Source organism: Capricornis sumatraensis, chromosome 9 (assembly GCF_032405125.1).
Source record: "Capricornis sumatraensis isolate serow.1 chromosome 9, serow.2, whole genome shotgun sequence".
NCBI lineage: Eukaryota > Metazoa > Chordata > Mammalia > Artiodactyla > Bovidae > Capricornis > Capricornis sumatraensis.
The window spans coordinates 50,451,473-50,473,782 of NC_091077.1; the positions used below are offsets into that span (position 1 = coordinate 50,451,473).

General features: G+C 56.7%; 1 protein-coding gene across 2 annotated transcripts in view; it reads left to right on the forward strand.

Annotated features, from left to right (window-relative positions):
- The window catches only part of CXXC5 (CXXC finger protein 5), a 33,843-nt gene extending 12,089 nt beyond the window's left edge, over positions 1 to 21,754 (forward strand). For both annotated transcript variants that reach the window (XM_068980284.1, XM_068980286.1), the window contains exons 2-3: positions 18,162 to 19,225; positions 20,763 to 21,754. In XM_068980284.1, coding sequence (XP_068836385.1) covers positions 18,323 to 19,225; positions 20,763 to 20,807 — 948 coding nt within the window. In that variant the 5' untranslated portion in view covers positions 18,162 to 18,322 and the 3' untranslated portion in view covers positions 20,808 to 21,754. The remainder of the gene's footprint in view (positions 1 to 18,161; positions 19,226 to 20,762) is intronic.
- The last annotated feature ends 556 nt before the right edge of the window (positions 21,755 to 22,310 follow it).

Consider the following 22,310-nt stretch of genomic DNA (forward strand, 5'->3'; position numbering starts at 1 on the left):
CTACCATGCAGCCTCCCCTTCTCAGAGGCCTGGGGAACCAGCAGGTTATTTATCAAGCGGCCTCCCTGCCGAGTCTGCCCGCGCCTGCCTCCCTCCCACCCCCCCAGCCCCCAGCGCTGGCGGCCATGAGCCCAGCAGAGCAGGGTGAGCTGGGCGGGCTGGCGGCAGGATGAGCTCAGGAGATGTGAGTCACCCCATCCCCAGCAGCCCCACAAGGCCCTGCGGCCTGGCAGGCAGCGCGTACTCACGCACATCCCACGCGGCACACCCAGGGGCACACGCTTGGGACAAACAGTCACTCAGCACACGACTCAGCACACATTGCTGACACTCACGGGCAGGGCCCAGTCACAGTCGTTGTGGACACTCGCTGTCACACTCACAGCCCCAGCCTCTGGCGCACACACACAACACATGCTGACACAGACAAGCCGACGAATGGACAAACACAGTCACACATGGACCCCATACACGACTCCAGTAAGGCGCTGGTACGTGTGCTCCGTCCTGTTACAGGCTTGGGCCGTTGTTCTCCGGCCACAGCTCTCACCCAGATGGTGCGAAGAGTTGGGCACAGGGCATTGACCCCATGGAGCCTGGTGTGCACACAGGCTCGCTCCCAACAAGGCTGGGGCTCCATTCACTGAAAGGCCCCTGTGTAGGCTCACACAAAGGAGACCCACCCTCGGCCGTGTAGAGTCAGCTGAATTCTGCAGGGTGGGCATGGGAAGGGAGATGTTTCCCCACCCCTGGGGAAGGAAGCCCCAGTCACAGGCATGAAAGTGTTAAACTCACTTGCCCTCCAGTATGGGGAACTCTAGCCCAGGCAGAGCCGGTTGGGGGTTGATGGGGAAGGGACAGGGGGAGCTCGGTAGAGGAAAGGCTGGAGAAGGAAAGCCATGGAGAATCGATTTTCCTGGGAGCGCCAAGTGGCCAGCTGCTCCCCCCACTCGGAGAGCGGGGTCCTTGAGAGATTGCAGGGTGCCAGAGACGGGAGGAATGAGACTCCCTTGATCTAGTGGGCTGAGTGCCCTCAGGAGTCTGTCAGCCCACCCTCCCTGGTCACCCCAGCCTCCTGCCTTACAGCCAGCACACTAAGACTCAGAATTCAGACTTAGCCCCTGATTTTTAGTCCCTGGCCTGAGTACAAGGAAGGGCTGGGCTGCTGGGTTAGGGGATGCCCTCAGAGAGCCTCTGTGCTTCTGCTGCCCATTGAGGCTGGCGCTTGCCTTCCCTGAGTGAGCAGAATTGGGGGCATAACCCATATTTCACACACAGAAAAAGGCATCCTTTTTCAGATGAGAGAATTGAGTCCAATGAAAATGGCTTCATTGCTCATGAAGGACTTTGGACACAGTCTCCTAACACTCAGAGGGCAGCTCATTCTGGTCCCACAGGATTGAGACAGCCTAGCAGAAGTCAAGGGGGCAGGTGAACGCTGGCCCATGTTGGCTCCCACCTCCTGGCCACATAGGTCTCCCCCATAAAGGCCTGGTTAGTGGTTGGGGAGAAGAGAGGACCAGGCAACCGAAAGAAAACAACCAGCAGTGGCCAGTCAGGAGAACTGGCTGTCCCCTGAGCCGTCAGCTCTAGAATTGGACAGGCCTGGGCTCCACACCAGGTTTGGTTACTGCCTGCTGTGTAATCATGACCTGGTTTGCCAACCTCTCTGACTTCACTTTAGCCACCTGTAAAATGGGTATGAGCCTTATCTCTGTCTTAAAACTGCAAGACCTGAAGTAGATGGTGGGGTGTGGTTCGCACCATGTCACACTTGGATCTCCAGGTGAGTCCAGCCCTCCTCTCCACCTGTTGGCTCCACCAAAGCTGGCATTTTTCTGGGAGTGGTACCCCACACCAAAGACTTCTTAATTAGAATGTCGTGGATTTAGCCTTCTCTAGGGCTGTTCTTAGATGGGAATGATGGAGTGTGGGATTGAGGAAGCTTGGGAGGGGAATGGTTGGGAATGGATGGGACCCAGGACAGAGGAACCTGGAGTTCTTGGGTGCACACTCCTGGGGACTTCACAGTATGGTTAGATACACAGAAAGCCAACCATGGTTCTCAGATTTTTTTTCTATCCCCTAATCCCCAACAGATAGCAAAGCCACAAGTTAGACTCAGGCAGGGATTTCCAGGTGGCTGATGTGGCCTTTGCAGGGCAGTGAAGGGCTTGGAATACGCCTATGGAAGGGCTGTTGGGACTGTGGGAGCTTGAAGAAGCATGGACATGGAGCAGGCCGGGCTAGGGTGGGAAGCGGACAAGGAAATAGGAGGAAGGGTTGGTAAGAAGCAGAGGTGGGCTCTTCCTGTGGTCAGAAAAGCTCAGCTAAGTACTGCCCTCGCTGTAGCCCTCAGACCCCTTAGACCCCTTTCGTGTGCGTACCTCCCCGGGTTCCTGCAGGTAAGAGGGCAGGACAGGGGATGCTCTACTTGAGCCTGGGGAAACTGAGACATAAGCGATTGGCTCAGACTCAAACAGTGGCAGAACTGGGGCCACAGCCTGGGTTACCCAACATCCTTGGCTCGAGCAGTGCTTTCACTCATTCTGGTGCTGGCTGAGGATGACGGTAAAAATAACCACACAGCCCTCATTTATTGAGCACCTATGCATGTTGGCCCTGCACTGAGAACCTCACATTCATCCTGTCTAGGACCCTAGACAGGACCCTAGGTGGGGGTGGGGCTATTATGGTGGGCATTTCACAGATCAGGGAGTGGGCTCAGCAAGGTCAAGCCATTTGTCTGAGGTCTCCTAGCTTGAGGCTGCCGAGTGGGAGGGGAACCCTGGCTCCAAACCCCATGTAGACCTGTGCCTCAGGGGGGCTCCTACCCATCTCCCATAATTAACACAATGAAGAATATTCCTAGTTGGGCCAGCCCCCTCCCCACCTAGGCACTGCCTCATGACTCTTCTAGGGCCGTCTGTTACCTTGGACCCAAGAACCTTGGGACTGCTGATCCCGTAAGCCCAGGGAAGGTAAGCCCTGTTGCCCTTGGCCTCTGCGGAGACATGATTCACTGGGTGTCGGGTAGGAGTCAAGGCGTGGCGCAGGGAGCAGATTGAGTCTCCCTAGGGTTGCAGGGATCTTCTTGCAGACTTCTGAGAAGATCAATTGCTAGGCTCGTGAGAGCTGCTTAGGGGCCTGGTCAGCATCATACACCTCTCCCATCCCTACCCTCCCACCTCCCTGGGGATGCCTTTCTCCTCTCTGGGGAGCCCTGCAGGGAGAAGTTAAGAAAGTGCCCTTGAGCTGGAGCTATCCTCCTCTTCTGTGCACAGGGGTGACAGTGATCACCCCAACCCGATCAGTGTACTGTACTGGTTAGCTAAAGAGAGCACCAGGCATAGCGTGGCCCTGGGGCAGGTCTCACTAGAGGTCACCGAGTTGGGTTTGTTTTGCTGGAAGTTGGTGCTGGCCTGAAATGGAGGGGCAGAAAGTCTGGGTTTGGGGCCCTGTGCCATGTGGCAAGTTACTTCCCCTTTCTAGTCTGTTTCTGCATCTCTGAAATGACTGAGAGTCTGCCGAGCACATGCTCTGAGACAGAGGTAAGCCACAGTTAGACAGCCACACTCATAAACTCTGCAGCTGGTCTCCGGGTCCCCCAGGCCCAGGGCTCCTGCAGACCTTGTGTCAGCAGGGATTTCAGCGGGCAGCAAGGTGGGCTCTAGAGATGGGCCACTTCTACCATCCACAACTTGAGAGAATTTTAACTCAGTTCTGAGCCTCAGTGTTCTCATCTGTGAAATGGGAAGGCCATGGTGCCTACCTCTTTAGGCTGCTGGGAGAATAGAAGAGGGTGTGGACAGAGCACCTGGCACGGACTCCATCAGTGTGGCCCCCGCCCCCACCTCCGCCAGCTGTCCTGGTTGCTGCCCCTCCCAATCTTGGTCTCCGGGCTTCTGGGAAGGCGACAGTGCCAGTCTGCTGGCTCAGCCGGCTTGGCCACTGACCTTCAGAGCACCCAGGCTGTCAAGGCCGCCTGACTGCACTGCCTGCCGGGCGGGTGGGGGGAGTGCCAGCCAGCTCCTTGCCTGACGCTACCCGCCCCTGCTCCCACTCTCCTCTCCCTCTCTGCGCCTGTGTGTGAGCTAATTAATCTCAGCCCCTTTGGGAAATTAGAACGCCGCAGTCGTGGCCTCCTCAGCCTCGCAGTGCCTGTGCTGCTACTGGGCCCTGCCAAGACCCACTGTGGTTTGGGGGCACAGGGTGGGGGGTGGGGGCAGCAGGATGAGCTGGGTAGGCATGGGTGTCCCTGAGCCCTCCACCGCCTGGCTTGCAGGGGTAGGGGGGCTCTGGTTTCTTGGCCCCCTCCCCTTCCATTCAGCATCCATAAGGATACCAGACCATCGCCCTGCCGGGGTTAAACCCAACCTCCAGTCTCTGACTTCTTCCTGGGGCCAGTATGGTCACCCCCTGGTATGGTCACATTCCATCATTGCGGGGTCGTCTTGCCTGCCCAGCTCAGGCTGATGGTGACAGATGTAATTATGGAATTTTGCTTGGGAAATTAATTTGAAAAAGTTAATTAATTGGCGGTTCCGGAGGTGGCGGGCTCCACGCCCAGCTGGTCCTGCTGACGTCAGTGCTGACCCGCCTGAGATGGGCAGGCCGGGGAGAGGGACCCCGGTGACCTGGCTGGGCAGACCAGTGTCCTGGCTCAGGGGGGACACCTGGGAAGTGGGTGTCACCTGGACTTGCTAAGAGGCACTCTGAAATATGAGAACTCAGCCACTTGTTTGTATGTTCACCAAGCAGTTGTCAAGCTTCTACTATACAAGTGCCCCCAGCCAACATAGACCACTGAGTGTTTCATCCAGTTCTTCTGAATCCCTTTTCTCAAGGAAAACCTCTAAACCTGTTCCCAAAGCTTTTCCATAGAGTTTGGATCCACTGTACCGATGAAACAACTGAAGACTCAGAGGGTATGACTTGCCCAAGCCATTCAGCTATATTCTCCAGCAGAATGGAGTAGCGGATGTATAACGGTTAGGGTTCTTCCCTTCTTCCACAGGCAGCCCCCTCCCTAGTGTGTGATAGGAACCTTAAAGTTGACTGTACCCAAGAGAGGGCCAAAGAACATGGCCAACCCCCTCCACCCTGACATTGTGCCTCCTCCACACCCCTCCCCAGACATTTGTGGTACTCTGTGTTTGTATCTTGGGACTTTTCCCACCCAATCTTTGGTATGACCCAGCTGGGCTGAGGCAGGAGGCCCCATACCCTAGGGCTCTCGGAGTATGTAAGGACCCCTGCTACCTCCTAGGCCCCCTCCAGGGCCCTAACCACAATGGTCTGACCGAGATCTTGTGTCTGGAGGAGTGCAGATTCAGTATAGTTTTTGTCTAGACAGAAGATGGGTCGGGGCTTCGGCAAGAAGTAGCCAGTCCTGGTTCAGGTCAGGGATGTGACCTGTAGGTGGCCAGCAAGGTGAGCAACGTGGGCTTTCAAGAGATTTGGGCCTGGGTTTCCTTAAGCTGTGTGGCCTTGGGTAAGTCCCTTAGCTTCTGCTCAGAGCCTCATTTTCCTCACTGGGACACAGGGAAGATCACGTATGCCACTCAGGGCTGTGAGGAGGCACAGGGAAGAAGGAGACAGTGGGAGGTATAACCACTTGAAGCCTCTGTTTCACTGCCTGGTGGAGGCCTGCTGGGTGGGAGAGCAGGGAGCCAAGGGAACTGAGCAGGTGCCAGGGCCCAAGAAGGCAGAGTTTGTGGAGGGAAATCTGGTGCAAGTAGTTGGGACAGGAGCTGGAGGACACATGAGGAGGCAGTATCTATGAGGTACCCAAGAGCCGCCAGCTAGCGGCCCAGAGCTCTGGGGCCTCTAGGGGGAGTCAGTCCATACAGCATTTACTCTGTCACTTCAGTTGTGTCCGACTCTTTGCAACTCTATGGACTGTAGCCTCCCAGGCTCCTCTGTCCCTGAGATTCTCCTGGAGTGGTGGGTTGCCAGGCCCTCCTGCAAAGGATCTTACTGACCCATGGATTGGACCCATGTCTCCTGCGTCTAATGCATCAAAGGTGGATTCTTGACCCACTGAGCCACCAGAAAGCCCCATAAAGCATCTGCTCCTGAATTTGTTGAGTGCATTTACCTCCGGGATGTCCCCAGGGACCAAGTGGGCCTTGCAGATAATTGTGTAGACCTCATCTCTCATAGTTGTTCAGGATAAAAGTGACTGTCCTGGACAGACTAAGCTGGGCATTTTGCATCGAATATCCCTCTGATGTAGTCTGTAGTTCTGGGTTTCCTCAAGGTCTGACCTCTAGCCGAGGGTTTAAGTGGGTCACATCCATTCCCTGAGCATTCTGTGTGGGTTGTGTTAGTAGCTCAGTTGTGGCCGACTCTTAGCAACGCCATGGACTATAGCCCACCAGGGCTTCTCTGTCCATGGAATTCTCCTGGCAAGAATATTGGGGTGGATTGCCATTTTCTTCTCCAGAGGATCTTCCTGACCCAGGGATCAAAAACCCTGGTCTCCTACAGTGCTGGTGGATTCTTTACCATCTGAGCCACTGGGGAACGTGCTTAAAAAGGGAGACGCTTCCTCTGCCCACCTCACCCCCAAGAAGCCCTCAGCAGGTGACTGGCTGAGCTCTCGGAGTTCTCTGCACAGACTCTACCAAGCCCTTCTCTCTGTGTACATCCATGTTCCCCTAGACTGGGAGCTCCCTGAGCATGGGGTCCATGACATCTCTCTGATCCCATGCCCAGCACAAGTGAGCGCTGGGTGGGGGTCATAGGGCTACTGTTTCCTATTTGACAGATGGGCCAGTTAAGGCTGTGTGAAGACATTGCTCAGTAAGGTCACACAGCCTTGTGAGGGGCGGAGCTAACCTGGCCCAGGTGGATATGGCGTCACTCGACCTTTCTGGGGTCTTCTGGAGGCTTCCTTAGGACCTGCAGCTCCTAACTCACTGGCAGTATTCAGGTGTCCAGTCCTAAGCCCCAAGCTACTGAGACCTTGGGGAGTGAGGAGTTTGGGCATCGGAGGGGCAAAGGAGAGACCTTAAGCTCTCCAAGCCTCAGTTTCTTTCACTGCAAAATGGGGATTCTGGTACCTCTTCCTGCCAGTGCTTGGGGATTTAGGGTAGGTGGTTAAAAGAGATGTTCTTAACTGCATGTCCGAAACTTAAGTGAGAACTTTGTAAGTGTTCGCCATCTTTATTATTACTATTAACACTTGTATTTTGTTATCATTATATTATTATTCACCCTCCCAGGGCCCCAGCAGCTGCAGTGGCTCTGGGCCTGGCTGCAGAGCTCTGGTCTGCAGAGAAGTCACAGTTGCTAATTAGTTAGTGCCCTGAGGAGAGGGCCGGGGGTTTTTATTTTTGCTGGAGGATCCCACCTGCCCGAGGCTTCCCCAAGCCCTGTATTCAACTGGGCAAAGGTTTCAGGCCCCTCTCCAGCCTCAGGTAGGGGGCCTGGCTCCCAAATTCCCCCTGCCACTCCCTCCCCTTCCCAGACCTCCAGGGCCATGAATCATTTATGAGGCAAAAATGAAACCAATTAAGAACAAACTTTGAAAGCCTCTAATTGCTGCGCCTGGTGGCACAGAGGAATGAGGGAAGGCAGGCCTGTTCGGGGCCGTCATCTCCTCAGCCCAGGCCTTCCCAGGCCGCCCGGCCGGCCCACCGCGTCCCAGGGCGCGCGGCCTCCCGGCTCCCCGCCGCCTCCCGGCCGGGCGCGGACGTGCCTGCGCGGCTCCGGCGGCCGCGTCTGCCGCCCCGGCGCCCGCCCGGGTCCCAGGCAGACTAATTAGGCCCGGCTGCCCTCCCCGCGCCGCCGCCTCCCGCTCCAGGCCCGAGGTGATGGCGGCTGTTCTGCCGTTCTGGGGCCTGTGCCCCAGAGCTGGCCGCCCTTCTCGGGGCGGGAGCCAACCTTGCTGGCCTAGCTTAACCCAGCCGAGCCCAGGACGCCCTGTCCCTGAACTGGGAGCCTGGGGTTCCCTGCGCCCCCTCACCCTAGGATCCCGGCGTAGTTAGGGGCTGGGCGGAGCTGGAGTACCTGACTTGAACAGTCCAGTTCCAACTCAGGGAGAGAGCTGCTCGTGTGTCGCGTCCCACACACACCCCCCACCCCAGCCGAGAGCGGAGGGGGCCGGGGGATGACCGATGAGATAGGGAAGCTGGAGGACTACAGGGGAGGGGAGGGTTTTGAGTTTTGGGGTGGTCCATTGGTGCTGTAGCTTTGCCACAAACACTATAACCTTACAAGGATTCCTTAGCCTCAGTTTCCCCATTTGTCAACTATCATGACAGGCCAGTTTTCTGTTGGATTTGGAATTTGAGGAGCTGGGCTTTACATGTCCCCCGCACACCTCCACCCCCACTCTTGGGGGCTGCTGAGGCGGAGGAGGTGGGGGTCTGGACCCAGCTTACCGCTGGGAGCCTGGCCACCGGTGACCAGCCTGCCCACTGTGCTGAGGGCTAGGCAGGCCCTGGGCACTCAGGCACGTTGTTTGCTGAAACCGAATTTCTGTGCTTGTGTTTTTCCATAATTATATTAGCAGGTGGGATTTTTCCTCCGGGAAGCAGTGGGAGGGGGAGTGCCATGGCCGTGTCCCCACCCGCTCTGAGCGTGAGCTCACATGGCTCTGCCCGCCCGCCTGCCGTAATGATTTTTTAATTATGTAGCCAGTGCTCGGAATTGCTAATCCGCCTCTAGCCCAACCATCCCCTCCTGCAGCTTGTACCCCAGCCCCTCACTGGTGTCCCCAGACTGGTGGTGTCTAGCTCCAAGCCCGTCTCTGTGCCTGGAGCACCCATTCGGGTGAGAAAGGGGAGGCCAGGAAGACCACAGGGCCACCTCTCCTCTGTCTTCTAGTGACAGAACTTGGTGGTAGCCAAGGATCAGGGTGCCTTTGGCTCTCTTTGCACCCCGCCACCCCTGACCCCAGCATGGGTTGCTCCTACCAGGACAGGTGTGGCTCTGGAAGAGGGCAGAGGAGAGATCGGTGACACCAAGGACACACACACACACACATATATGATCTTTGTTATACCCACACTCACAACTTGCTTCTCTTAACCACACACTCTCAGCCTCATAGCTACACAAGCACAATAGTACGCTCTACATCTTTCTCCTACACACACAGCCACACCTGAGGGCCAGGGTGCCCTCCGGAGACCCCATTGCTGCCTCCTGTGCCCAGGTCCTGCCCCCACTCACTCTCTTTGCCTCCATCTCCTCCCCCTACCCGCTGCCTGACTGGGTTACACTCTGAGGTCCCCCAGCTCCCACCTGGTGGGGTGGCTGCCTGCGGCTGGGGCCTGTCTGAACCTCCATCGACCCGGTCTGGGGGAGGTGGCGGGTTGCGGGGGGGCTGTTCTGCAGCACTGTGGCGGCGGCTCCTCTCCAGGCGCCCAGCTGTGGCATCTGTCAAGGTCAGATAGCGACTCCGGAACCAGCCGGCTAGGCCCCATGGCCCCTCTCGCCTCATTATTTTTGTGTTCCGGGGCTGCGGCGACACCTCCCTCCCTCCTCCTGAGCCTCCCGCCTCTTGCCTGCCTCCCCCACGCCTCTGCAGGGAGGGCCTGCGGTCTGGGGGCTTTTGTTTTCCAGTTTTCTCCTCGCTCAGGCCAGGCACACAGGTTTAGATGCTGGCCAGAGTTGTTGGGTCTTGAATGGCAGATGAGGCAGGTGCCTCCCTTGAGGCTGGGACAGTTTTTTGGCTAGTGGAGCCTTGGGTTGATTTCTTAGGGGTACAGACTGAACCTGAGTGGAGCCCAATCTCCACCATAGCCCAGGTGTTCCTGTGGGCAGCTTCCTGTTTCCATAGGGGCCCCAGCACCTGGCATGAGTTCCTGTCTGCGCCATCCCCATGCCAGTTGAGCCCCAGACCCATATCTCAGAACCCCTCAGAGGTCCTGATAGAACTCAGTGAGTGCATGCACACGTGTGCATACATGCGCGCATGCGTACACACACACACACACACACACACACACACACAGCCCAGGAGAACCCACTGCACACTCAGTCATACACATACATCCACAGATGCAGATAGCCACACTCCACTCCTACACACAGGTCACACAGAGACCTCCACCTCCACTGGTATCTAAGCCCCATTTGTATATCAGTACTTAAAACCACAGAGTAATAACTGAGACTGTACACACACACCTGGGCACAGCCCCAGACACACATTCTCATGCATGCATTGTGCACAGGTTTCTGACACACCTCCCAGGTGGACACACGCAGATATACTTGGCCCTAGTGCTGCTCCTCACCATATACACTCCAACTCGAGCGTGCCCCCTGGGGTTCTGTGTTCTTGAGCACTTGCAACACCCAAGGAGCTTTGGACCCCTGAAATGCTGAAGTGAGCTTGAGGCCTTCCCTTGGATGCACGTTATATGTCCAGGGAGTTCCTGGAAAATAGGAAATGATGATTGACAGATGGGTCACCCTACCCACCTGGCCAGCCTCCATGGATGTCCACCAGCCTGGGCACAAGTGCACTGAGATGGAATGGGATGGGAGAGTCCTGGATGGGTCAGGATGGGCTTGGTGACAGCTGGCGGGGAGGGCAGGCTCAGGGGGGTGGCCTCTCAGGCTCTGTCTCTGGGTCCCTTTGCCCACCTCCAGCCCCTGATTAGGGTGTGTTGGGGGAATGAGATGTGGACACATATCAGGCCCCGGGGTCTTTGGGGTAGCCCTGGTCATCACTCACTTCCTCCTCCAGCTGCGGACTGCTGTGACTGCCTCTAAGAGGCGGAGGTAGCTGGAGGTTTAGCAGTGGTGTGGCCCCCACCCCCCAGGAAACTCAAAACCCTGGGCCAGCCACTGGTGGCGGGTTGGGGCAGGCACAAAGAGGGCCTCTGTGCAGGCCGGCTAGGCTGCCCACAGGATTCTGGGGGAGGAGGCAGGAGCCGGTTTCCGTCCCATTCTGCTTCCTGCGGAGGCCGCCGGAATGCCCGGAGCTCTGGCCCAGCCTGGCCCGTCCGGCCCACCCGCAGCCCCTTCCCCTGTCTTCCTGGGCCTTAGGGTACAGCTGCAGACTTCTCTGTGACAGCATCCCAAAGTGTTTTGCTCAGAGCCTGAGAACTACCCCCCTCCCCCCCAGGACCGATGAGAAACCAAGAGGGTTCCGCTAGGCTGAGGGTGCCCCTGGACCTCACCCTCTAGCCAAAATGTGCCTCGGAACTTTTGGGCAGTGCTGGAGAGCCAGGCCCTGGAGTCGCAGAGATCGGTTTCAAATCCCGACTCTTGTGCTGATTGACCTAGTGACCTTAGGCAGGTGACTCTCATTTTTAAATGGGGTTAATAGTAGTTACAGAGTTAGAGATTTCAGTGAGAAAATGTATGTGAAATGCTTAGCACAATACGTAGCAGAGAGCAAGTGCTCAATATTGAGGTCTGCAATTATCATGTCCTCTGGGGAGATAGGAAAGGGAGGGGGCTGGATGCTCCTCACCCCAATCAGCCTCACATCCCCTGGAGCTTGGTCCCAACCCTATGGCCTGCTCAGAACCCTTTTCTCCAAGCTTCAGTTTCCCATCTGAAAAATCTCCCTTCCTCCTGGGATTTGGAGGTTGCTATCTGGATTTGGGTTGCTATCTGCAGTCTTTTTTCTGTATCTCTCCACCTCCTTCCCCACAGACCCTTCTGGGCTCATGGTTTCTGTAGCTTGGGGTGAGGAGCAAGAACCATTGATCTCTATTTTACAGATGGAAGGTGAGGCTGAGTGCGGGGAAAGGTGTCAAAGTTAGCAAGAAGGGACAGGATGGAGCCACAAACCTGGACCTGCCGACTCCAGGCCCTGGCCAGTCCTCTGAATACATGCCCTCTCCCGTGGGGACCGAATATCTCTGAGTTGGCTTTCCCTGGCTTGTCCTGTGGTGAAGCCCACCGGGAGGGAGGTCCTAAGAAAGTGTGGGCTCTGATCCCAGGCTAGTGTCAGCTCAGACATCTCCACTTTGGGAAACCTTAGTCTATGATCCAGGAGCTCCCAAACAGGGAGGCAATCATTTTCTCACAATTGCTTATCAAACTGTCTGTTCTAAATAGGGCAATCATAGTACTTCCCTCAGAAAGTAGATATGAGGATTCTATGAGACAAGGCATGTCCACTGTCTAGCACATAGAAAGGTCCCCATATGTGTTAGCTGTTATCCTCATGGTGCCATGTTATAGATGGGGAAACTGGCTCAGAGGCCATATGCCACAGTCACACAGTAAGGAGAGTCCTCCGGCTCCTATGACCTTTCTAAAGAAGGAACCTCGCCCAAAGGAGGTGCCTGTTGAGGAAGGCCTTGTCTTTATCAAAGGTGTCCCAGGATCCTTACCTCATTCCCTAGAAGCCCCATGTCAGGGCATACCTCCTGCGTGGGGCCTCAGTGTTTTTGTCCATGAAATGGGTTGATCTCCTCCTTCAGCTCCTTTTGGGAGCTCTGTAAGGGCAGGCAGAACCCCATATACTCCTGGGTTTTCTCAGTAGCATGTATCAGTCCTTAGGGAAGGGGGCTGAGCCTGCCTGAGGAGTGTGGAGTCAAGGAAATAGGACTGCAGCCTCCACCCCCATTCTGTCCTTGGCAGTTGGTCTTGGGGTGTTAGTCTTAGGGAGACCCTAGTGGCATTGAGGGTGTGGCCCGTTCCAGACCATCTGCTGGGTGCTAACAGTGGTCAATGTGTCCTTGTATGTGTGTGTCTATCCATAGCTGGCCGTGTGCCCTGGTTTCTCTAGTAAGGCCTGCATTTCTCCTGGCCTCCAAGACTAGTGTCCCCGTGTGTATCTCCTTAGGCCTGAGTAGGGCTTTTTTTTTCCCCTCTGGAAACTCCCCAGGCTGAATCATGGAAATCAGAGATGGAAACCCCCACACACACCCAGTTGCTCAGCTTAGTTCAACCACCATAGCCTGTGGTCTGGCCTGCCCACCATCAGTCAGTCTGTCCAACGCCCCCTCTCCATTGGAGACCAAGCACACCAGCCCATCAAGATGGATTGGAGGGATGTGAGGGGGTGTAGCACGTAAGTGTGGAGAAGGGTTCAATGAGCCAGGGTCTGCAAGTCTGCAACACTGGTGGGCTCTACCAGGCCACACCTGGGATCCTGAAGGCCCTGATAATGCTGCCTCTTCCAGGAAGCCCTCCTTCGGCAGGCGGGACAGCTGTTCTAATCAGCAGAGGAGTAGGAGATAGTTGCACAACTCCATAAATTCACTAAAAATGATTGAATTACATACTTTGAAATGGGTGAATTTTGTAGTATGTCAACTATACCTCAGTAAATGTTAAAAAAAAATCCTGTTCTTGACTTCAAGGCCCCTCCCAGTTGAAACCCTGCCAACCTCATAGCCACACCTCGCCCCCACTTCCCCTTTTCTTGAGAACCCTTTCAAGCTTGTGTCCACGTTGGTAACCTCTCCTTATCCTTAACTCACAGGCTAAGCAGCCCCTTCCTCCAGAAAGGTCCCAGTGTCCCGCTCGATCCTTTTCCCACCCTCCTATTTCACGTTGGTTCATGTGCCCATCGGCCCAGCTCCTTTGTAACCCTCCAGAGCAGTGCCAGTCTGGTCTGTATCTTCCTAGGACCAAAGGGCATGGGGCGCTACTGCTACTGTGTGCAAGGTCTAGAACATCTCACTGTGGCCACCTGTGTGCAGGTCTCCATGCAGACAGCTCCAGCCCACCCCACATGCCCTCCTGCCCCACCCCCTGCCCATTGCTGTGTAGCCTGGAGGACCCAGGACAGAGCCCTGCTGAGGACAGTTTGGGCTCCCCTGGCACAGAGGGTGGAGTGAGCACTCTGCCACCACCTCTGGTGACCTCATTGCCAGCTGGCATTATGACATCACTGGTCCAGCATTCCCTGTTCCTGCTTGGGTATCTCCAAGCTCCCGGGTGGGGACACTCCCCTGGGGCCTGTGACAGCTCATGCCCCCAACCACGTAAAGGTGACAAGCATGGTAACAACCCACAGGGAGGGGATGAGGGCAGCCTCAGGGTGGCTGGGTCACCTTTCCCTAGTAAAGCAAAAGCAGTCACAAAGCAAGGTGACTAACATTTGGGCTCTGGGTTCAAGTTCTTCCCCTACAGGGAACCACTCTTTGACTTTGGCCCGACAGCTTGAACCTCCCTGAACCTTAATTTCTTCTTATCTGGAATTGGTTCATAGTTCCAGTTCCTTGAGTCCTGGGGAGGAATCAGAAGGGAGAGAGAACATGTAGAACATGGGAGTACAGGGCCGGGGACGCAGTAGGTGCTCACTAAATGCTAGCAGATAGGGTCCCTTAGGTAAGGGAGCCTGAATGTCACTTGGCGAGAGCTGGTTAGGAAGGGGCCATGTCTCGTATTTTCTGGGGCTGGCCTGGGTCTGGGAGTAGAGGGAGGAGTGGCCCCAGCTTTGACTGTCTCTCACGTCCCAGGATAGCCAGTGAGCTCCAGCCTGCAGGAGGTGGGGCCCCACAGCTCGGCCCTGAGAGCAGGAAGCCCTGACCCCCAGCCCTCCTTCCTGTCTCTTCCTCCCGGGCCTTGGACCAGAGCGGCCCAGGGCTCATCTGGTCTCCCCCACCTCTGCCTCCACTTCCCTCTCCCAGAGGCATGTCCAACTGCCTTCTCTTGGTCCCCAGGCCCTCACATCTGGGATTCCCCTCAGGGTTCTGGCTCCATGTCTCTCAGATCCTCTCATCCCTGGGCTGGGCCAGGTAGCCTGCATCTCTGAACCCAGTTGCCCCAGTCTCTGCTCCCCACGATGCTCTAACCTTGACCCTTTACTCTGTCCTCCCTCAGCCCCTTTCTCTGACCCACCCCTTGAGTTCTGTGTCTCGGATTCTCTGTCCCCACCACCTGTCTCTATTCTTCCCCCTCTGCCCCCTAGTGCTCCATGACTGGTTCCCCCCCACCCCCGCCCCCTGGGCTCTGTCCCCGCCCATCAGCCCCTGGTCCCCACTCCCGGCCGGCCTGGCTCCTGCATGGACAAAGGGGTCCTTTGTGGGCTGACCGCGGCTGGCGGGGCGGCGGGGCGCTGGCTCCGCATTGCTGATGAAACGGAGCCCTTTGTTGTCCCTCCTCAGGCGCAGTATTTCTTTTTGGGGGCTGGATGCGTTCCTGGCAGGGCCGATGATGGATGCGCCCGCCGCCGCCCGCCTGCCCGCCAGCTTTCCCTCCCGCTCATTCCCGCTCCGCTTCAACGCAGCCCCGGCTCCTCCCCTGCCGCCTGGGCACTGCCAGGCCCTTTCTGGCCTGGGAGAGGGTTGCTGTGTGCCTTGCGGTAGAGGCTGGGGCCTGGGAGAAGGTCTCCTCTTATGTCTTCCGCTTTCATGAGTAGAGCCCATGAGCCCTGTGGTCAGTCGTCCGCTGGGACAAGGGCGTCAGCTTTTCCCAGGGTCTGAAGGAGATGGGCCAGGTATGCGGGGATCTGGGACAGCCTTGGTTGGGGACCAGGCCATGGGGACTAGAGGTTGGTATCTGCCCGCCCTGGGGTTTCAGGACAGAGTTACCCTGTGTGCCAGTCCTCCTTGCGTACCCCTAACTTCACTTTCTGAGGCTGACAAACCAGCGTTCACTGCCTGCAGCACCTGTTCCATGACATATCACGTCCTCTGGGCCTGAGCTCAGCATGTCCCAGGACCTAGTGGGGGGGTTGAGGGCGTGGTGGGGGGGCGGGGGGCTGGGGGAGGGGAGTCCCTGAGGAAGGACAGAAAATGACAGATTGGAGAGATTCAAAAAGGGGGCCAGAGACTAACAACGTGAGATTAGGTCCCCACCAAGAGAGACTCGGTATGGAGACAAAAGCGGAGAGAGACTTAGCCTGAACACAGGCCCGGCTGTGTGGCTGTGTCTGTGTCGGAGGGAGCTGACTTCTAATTGACCTGCCCGCCCCACACGCAGAGCCAGATCGTGGAGCTGGAAGGAGGGAGGGAGTGGAGCAAAAGCAGCGTTAATGCAGCTATCGATTTCTGCCACCAGCCTGCAGGCCTCAGAGGCGGGGGACGCACAGAGGGGCTGGGGCACAGACTGCTCCCCTCCCCACCTCTCCAGCCCGCGGGCGCCTGCCTCCTCCTATCTTTTCCCTCACCCTGCATCTGGGGCTGTGGTCCAGGGCAGGGTAGTTGCGCTCAGATGGGCCAGGGACTGGGTGACTGGGCATGATAGTCACTGGCCCTGGTCTCAGTGGTCATGGTCCCCCACACCCAGCCGGGGTCCCTGATGCCTGGAGGGGCCCTGATCTCTGATGACAAGGGCCCAACGGCCAGCCTGGGCTAGAGTCTTAGTGGGTAGAATAATGCATGGCTATCCTGGGATGTATATATGCACTCTCCCTCCTTTCCTCTTACTGTGACTCTGACCCCTCTGACACTCCCTGGCCCAGTCTGGACACCTCGCCAGGCCATCCTGGGTTTGTCCTAGTGGAATCTGCCAGCTTGCCCAACTCTTCCTCACCACTCATCCACCTTCACTACGAAGGAGCTTACATGGGCCAGTACCTGCTGGGGAGGCAGAGTGGCTGGCTAGCTGCTGATGCCTGCCCTTTGCCTCACCCCGGAGAATGGAGCTTTTCCCTTGCCAGCACTCGCTTCTCCCTTGCCAGCTCTCGCTTCTCCTCATGGCTGCTCCTTAGCAGTCCTGGGCCAGGGGCCCTACCTGCCCAGGGCCTCGATTTCCCCTTCTGTCAGTTCACAGGCTTGGGCTGGATGACCTCCCAGGACAGGCTGAGTTCCGTGACTGGGGGATGGTGGGGTTGCCTGGGGACAGAGATGCAATGTGCACCACCCCCAAGCCCAGGGCGGGACAGGCCCGGCCAGATGTGCGCCTCCCCCGTGAGTCGCCAGCTGCTCCTGGCGGGGCCCTGTCCTCCCACCCCTCTCTTGGGGGTTGCTGGGCCGCAGCAGGCAGATGCTAGGGAGCCAGGGCTGATGAGGAAACTACCACTCAGCTCCATCTGGAACAGTTTCTTCCAGAGCTCTGGCCAAGGAGCCTGGCTGCTCACATGCCTTAGTCTTGGGGCCTGAGCAGAACAGGCTCTGTCTTGGGAAGGGGCACCCCTACACGTGGACATGGCCAAGGAACAGACTTCATTCCTGAGAGGGTCACACCTCCTCTTGGTCCCAGCTTGCAACAGCCAGAGTTCCCTTTGGCCCAGAGTCCACTCTGTGCTCTCTGCTTCCACTGGGAGCTCCCTCCAGACCCATCTGGGAGCCAGGCTGGGCACAGCAGTGAGGCCTGTCTAGAGACAAACGTGGGTCTTGAGGTTTGAGAGGGAGTGGGGAGTATGTGCTGATGGATGCACAAGGGTGGCCCCCTACTCTTACAGGAGGAGGCTTGTCCTCTGGCACAGGGCTGCCTGCCCTCTAGCAGGAGGGTACGTGCTCCTTCAAATAAGGGCTCTGTGCTCTATTTGGCAAATTCTGTGAAACAAAGTCACTTACCTTTACCTGCAGGACTTGACAGAGCCTTGAGATAATTAATGTGTCTTAGGCATCTTCGGCTTCCCTGGTGGCTCAGATGGTATCTGCCTGCAATGCGGGAGACCTAGGTTCGATACCTGAGTTGGGAAGATCACTTGGAGAAGGAAATGGCAACCCAATCTAGTATTCTTGTCTGAAGAATCCTGTGGACAGGGGAGCCTGGCGGGCTACAGTCCACAGGGTTGCAAAGAGTCGAACGCAACTGAAGGCTTAACACAGCAATTAGGAATCTCTAATAAGCATCCAGAAGCAGCTTCCATACTTTGGTCTGTATTGCCAAGCTCTGTGTCCACCCCTCTTCTCCATAATTGGGTCAGTGAAAGATTAGGAAGCAAAGGGTAACCTCTGAGGTTAATGGAGCTCTTCCGCTCTCTCCATCTCCACTCCCCCGACAGGAAGGACCGCCTGCCTCCGTGAGGTCTTCCCAGACCCTAGCAGGGGGACCCGGCTGAGCCTCCACTGCGTTGCTGAGTGGTCATGTATCCATGGGACAGTCAGTTCTTCTCCCAAACCTTGTCTTCCTCACCTTATCAGATAGGGTATTCCTAGCCAACATTTGTAGGTTTTTTATGAGTCTTAACTGAGATAGTACAAATGAGAAATTCCTAACTTTGGCTGGCACTTGATGAATGCCCTGGTGAGGCTGTGGTGGTTACCGTGGCGATGCACTTGGTAGCAGCGGGAGGTGTTTGCCACTCTGACCCTGTATCCATCCTCTTGTCCCGACAGAGTGAAAGCACTTCCACGTGGACACCCGACCATGTACCTGCGCTGAGGGGCAACTCCCACCAGGTCTCTCTGTCCTGGGCGGCAGGACCCCGGTGCTTGTCTGTGGACCTCCCGCAGTTGGCAGGCTCCCCCGGCAGTGGGGTCCGAGCCTCGGCCCCACCATGTCGAGCCTCAGCAATAGCCCCCAGGACACCGGTGGCAGCGGCAGCAGCAGCACCAATGGCAGCAGTGGCCCAAAGGCGGGAGCTGCAGACAAGAGTGCGGCGGTGGCCGCTGCTGCGCCAGCCTCGGTGGCAGATGATGCCCCACCCCCCGAGCGGCGGAACAAGAGCGGCATCATCAGTGAACCCCTCAACAAGAGCCTGCGCCGCTCCCGCCCCCTCTCCCACTACTCTTCATTTGGGGGCAGCGGCGGCAGTGGCGGTGGCAGCATGATGGGCGGGGAGTCAGCCGAAAAGGCGGCTGCAGCCGCCGCCTCCCTGTTGGCCAACGGGCACGACCTGGCGGCGGCCATGGCTGTGGACAAAAGCAACTCTACCTCAAAGCACAAAAGCGGTGCTGTGGCCAGCCTGCTGAGCAAGGCGGAGCGTGCCACGGAGCTGGCGGCCGAGGGACAGCTGACACTGCAGCAGTTTGCGCAGTCCACGGAGATGCTGAAGCGCGTGGTGCAGGAGCACCTACCGCTGATGAGCGAAGCGGGCACCGGCCTGCCCGACATGGAGGCTGTGGCGGGTGCCGAAGCCCTCAATGGCCAGTCCGACTTCCCCTACCTGGGCGCCTTTCCCATCAACCCGGGCCTCTTCATCATGACCCCCGCAGGCGTGTTCCTGGCTGAGAGCGCGCTGCACATGGCCGGCCTGGCTGAGTACCCCATGCAGGGAGAGCTGGCCTCCGCCATCAGCTCCGGCAAGAAGAAGCGGAAACGCTGCGGCATGTGTGCGCCCTGCCGGCGGCGCATCAACTGCGAGCAGTGCAGCAGTTGTAGGAACCGAAAGACTGGCCATCAGATTTGCAAATTCAGAAAATGTGAGGAACTCAAAAAGAAGCCTTCCGCTGCTCTGGAGGTAACGGCGCCTTAGAGGGAGGTGTGTGGGCTCTTGCGTCTGTCTGGCAGTCCAAACCCACCCCCATCCCCATCCCCACCTTTCCTGCTTGGACCTGTGTCTGGGATGCCCGGCTGTCCCTGGGCTCTGCAGTTTTAGGCCAGGCTCCAAGACACCAGTTCACTGCCCCGAGAGTCAGAGCCACATCCCAAGATGCCCTTAGGTTGTAGTCTGCAACCTAGGCAAGCATGTAATTCCACATGGGGGCCTAACATTCCCACCAGGCCCCAGGACTCCGAATGCCACCCCCCCCCCAGCCCCCACCCCGCACCACCCAGCATTCTGGGTCAGATATTGAGATTCCCACACAGGTCCTAAGTCTCTGACTTTCAGACATCTCCTAAAGTTTCCAGTTTGTGACCTAAGATTCTGGGACTTTGCCCTGCCCCACTTGAGGGGTTCTGTCCCCTGTAGATCCTCTGGGTTTGAGGGATAAGCCCTCCGTTTGTCCCTTCAGACCCTTTCCCAAGAACAGAGCAGCTCCAGTGCCAACTGCTCTGCCCTGAGTCCTGGAAGCCCCTAGCTCTGGGCATCTAACTGACAGACTTGGGGTGCCTAGAGGCTCCAAGTTCAGTCTGGCTGCATAGTTAATGGCCAGGGTTCCTATGGGCCTGGGAGGTGGCTTGAGCCTGGGATGTGGGCAAAGCTTGCCCACTGTGGATTGGTTTTGAGAAGGCAGAAAGATTCCCGTGATGCTTTCTCTCCATCCTTGTGGCAGGGCCTATCCTCATGTCCCCAGCCATGACAGCTTCACTGTGATGCCAGGCCTGGGTACAAAAGCATCTTTTCAGCCTGCTGTCTCTGCCCTGCCTCGCCACTCTGCAAATGGGCTTGACACAAATGTCCAAAATGGTTGCAAAATGATAATGGCACCCCAGCGTGGCCATCCCTTCCACCTCACCCAGCTCTAAACCTCATATGTCTGCTCTCCTGCCCAGAGAACATACCTGGATGCACAAAAAGGCACCTACTCTCCTCTTGTGTAGAGTCAGACAGATACACACACACATCCTGCCTTGTACACAGTCTTACTATAGATGCAGTGTCTTAATAAACACAGCAAGCATCCTTCCACTTCACCACAGCTCCAGACACACTACACACTGTAGAATAGCTCAAGGCACACATCCTTGTGTGTGTCCAGTGCACATGCGTACACGCTCATTCAACAGAAACGTGAACACAACTAGAGGCACCAGGGCCACCTGGCGCTTGTGGCCTCTGGACCAGGGAAAGGGGTCTTCTTGGCCAGAAGGAGGGTTCCTGGGCACAGTGGCTCAGCGGGCCTCAGGGTGCTCCGGGTGCTCCAGGCCCTCCAGTGGCCAGCGGGCCAGGCTCCTCTGGCCCAGCCAGGATGGCAGGAACTCCACGGGGTGGCTGCTTTTACTCCATGCCCATCCCTCTGCCAGGAGGCCATCCACGGGGGAACGTCTTTGCGCCAGGCCCAGCCGGACCCTGACTGAACTCTCTCCTTGTTTTTGTCTCCCGCCCCCGCCAGAAGGTGATGCTTCCGACGGGAGCCGCCTTCCGGTGGTTTCAGTGACGGCGGCGGGAACCCAAAGCTGCCCTCTCCGTGCAATGTCACTGCTCGTGTGGTCTCCGGCAAGGGATTCGGGCGAAGACAAACGGATGCACCCGTCTTTAGAACCAAAAATATTCTCTCACAGATTTCATTCCTGTTTTTATATATATATTTTTTGTTGTCGTTTTAACATCTCCACGTCCCTAGTATAAAAAAGAAAAAGAAAAGAAAAAAAATTTAACTGCTTTTTTTGGAAGAAGAAGAACAACAACAACAACAAAAAAAAACCAAGAGGTAAAGACGAATCTATAAAGTACCGAGACTTCCTGGGCAAAGAATGGACAATCAGTTTCCTTCCTGTGTCGATGTCGATGTTGTCTGTGCAGGAGATGCAGTTTTTGTGTAGAGAATGTAAATTTTCTGTAACCTTTTGAAATCTAGTTACTAATAAGCACTACTGTAATTTAGCACAGTTTAACTCCACCCTCATTTAAACTTCCTTTGATTCTTTCCGACCATGAAATAGTGCATAGTTTGCCTGGAGAATCCACTCATGTTTATAAAGAGAATGTTGATGGCGCTGTGTCAAAGCCCCTCTGTATCCATTCATGCGTGTGGAGCTGCCGCTAGGTGCTCACAGCGCGGGAGGGGGCAGCCCACCTACCCCCGGGGCACCCAGGGGCCCCAGAATGGGAGCCCCCCCAACCCTAACAGTGATGATTTTGCAAAAATGAAAGTTCTGTTCATTTATCCATTGAGATCTGGGGAGCCCATGTCTCTATTTCTGATCCTGGCTACTTACCTTAGAGAAAATAAGTCCTTTTTTCTGGCCTTACTGATGGCAACAGAAGAAAGGACTTCCCTGTGTGGCCCCCTGCCGGTGGTGGTGGGTGCCCAGGGCCCCCCTATGGCCTGGGCCCCCTTGCTCATGGCCAGCTTCCTGCTGATGAACATGCTGTTTGTATTGTTTTAGGAAACCAGGCTGTTTTGTGAATAAAACGAATGCATGTTTGTGTCACGAAACACCACTGGCTTCTTGCTGTCCGGGTTTGGGGCCTTGCTTGGGGGCTGTTACCGGGCAGGGGTTGTCTGGGACAACCCTGGGAAGGAGGAAGGACGGCCTGGGGACACTGAGAGTGGGATTTCTCGGGAAGTGAGGTCTTCACTGAATCCAGAAATGGGGCAAGCCAGAGCAGCCAGCCTGGCGGACAGGATGGAAATGCTCTTAAATCTGAAAGTGGCCGGTATTGGAGCACCTCACCTGCCTGATTTTGCCCCCCGCCCCCTGCTGAAACCTGGACCACCAGGGACCATCACTTACGTGGGGCCACCTTCCCTGTTCACCTCAAGTCACCAGGTCCCATCAGTGTACAGTAGCCAGCAGTTCTAGCTGGGGGTAGGGCCTGAGCTGCCTGTTCAGGTTCTCATTTCTTCATCCTTGCAGGGATCTAAAAAAGTGAAGCTGCAGGGAGCAGTTTCAGCCCAGGTTCATGGGGACCTGGCTGTGCCCAGCATGCACACACA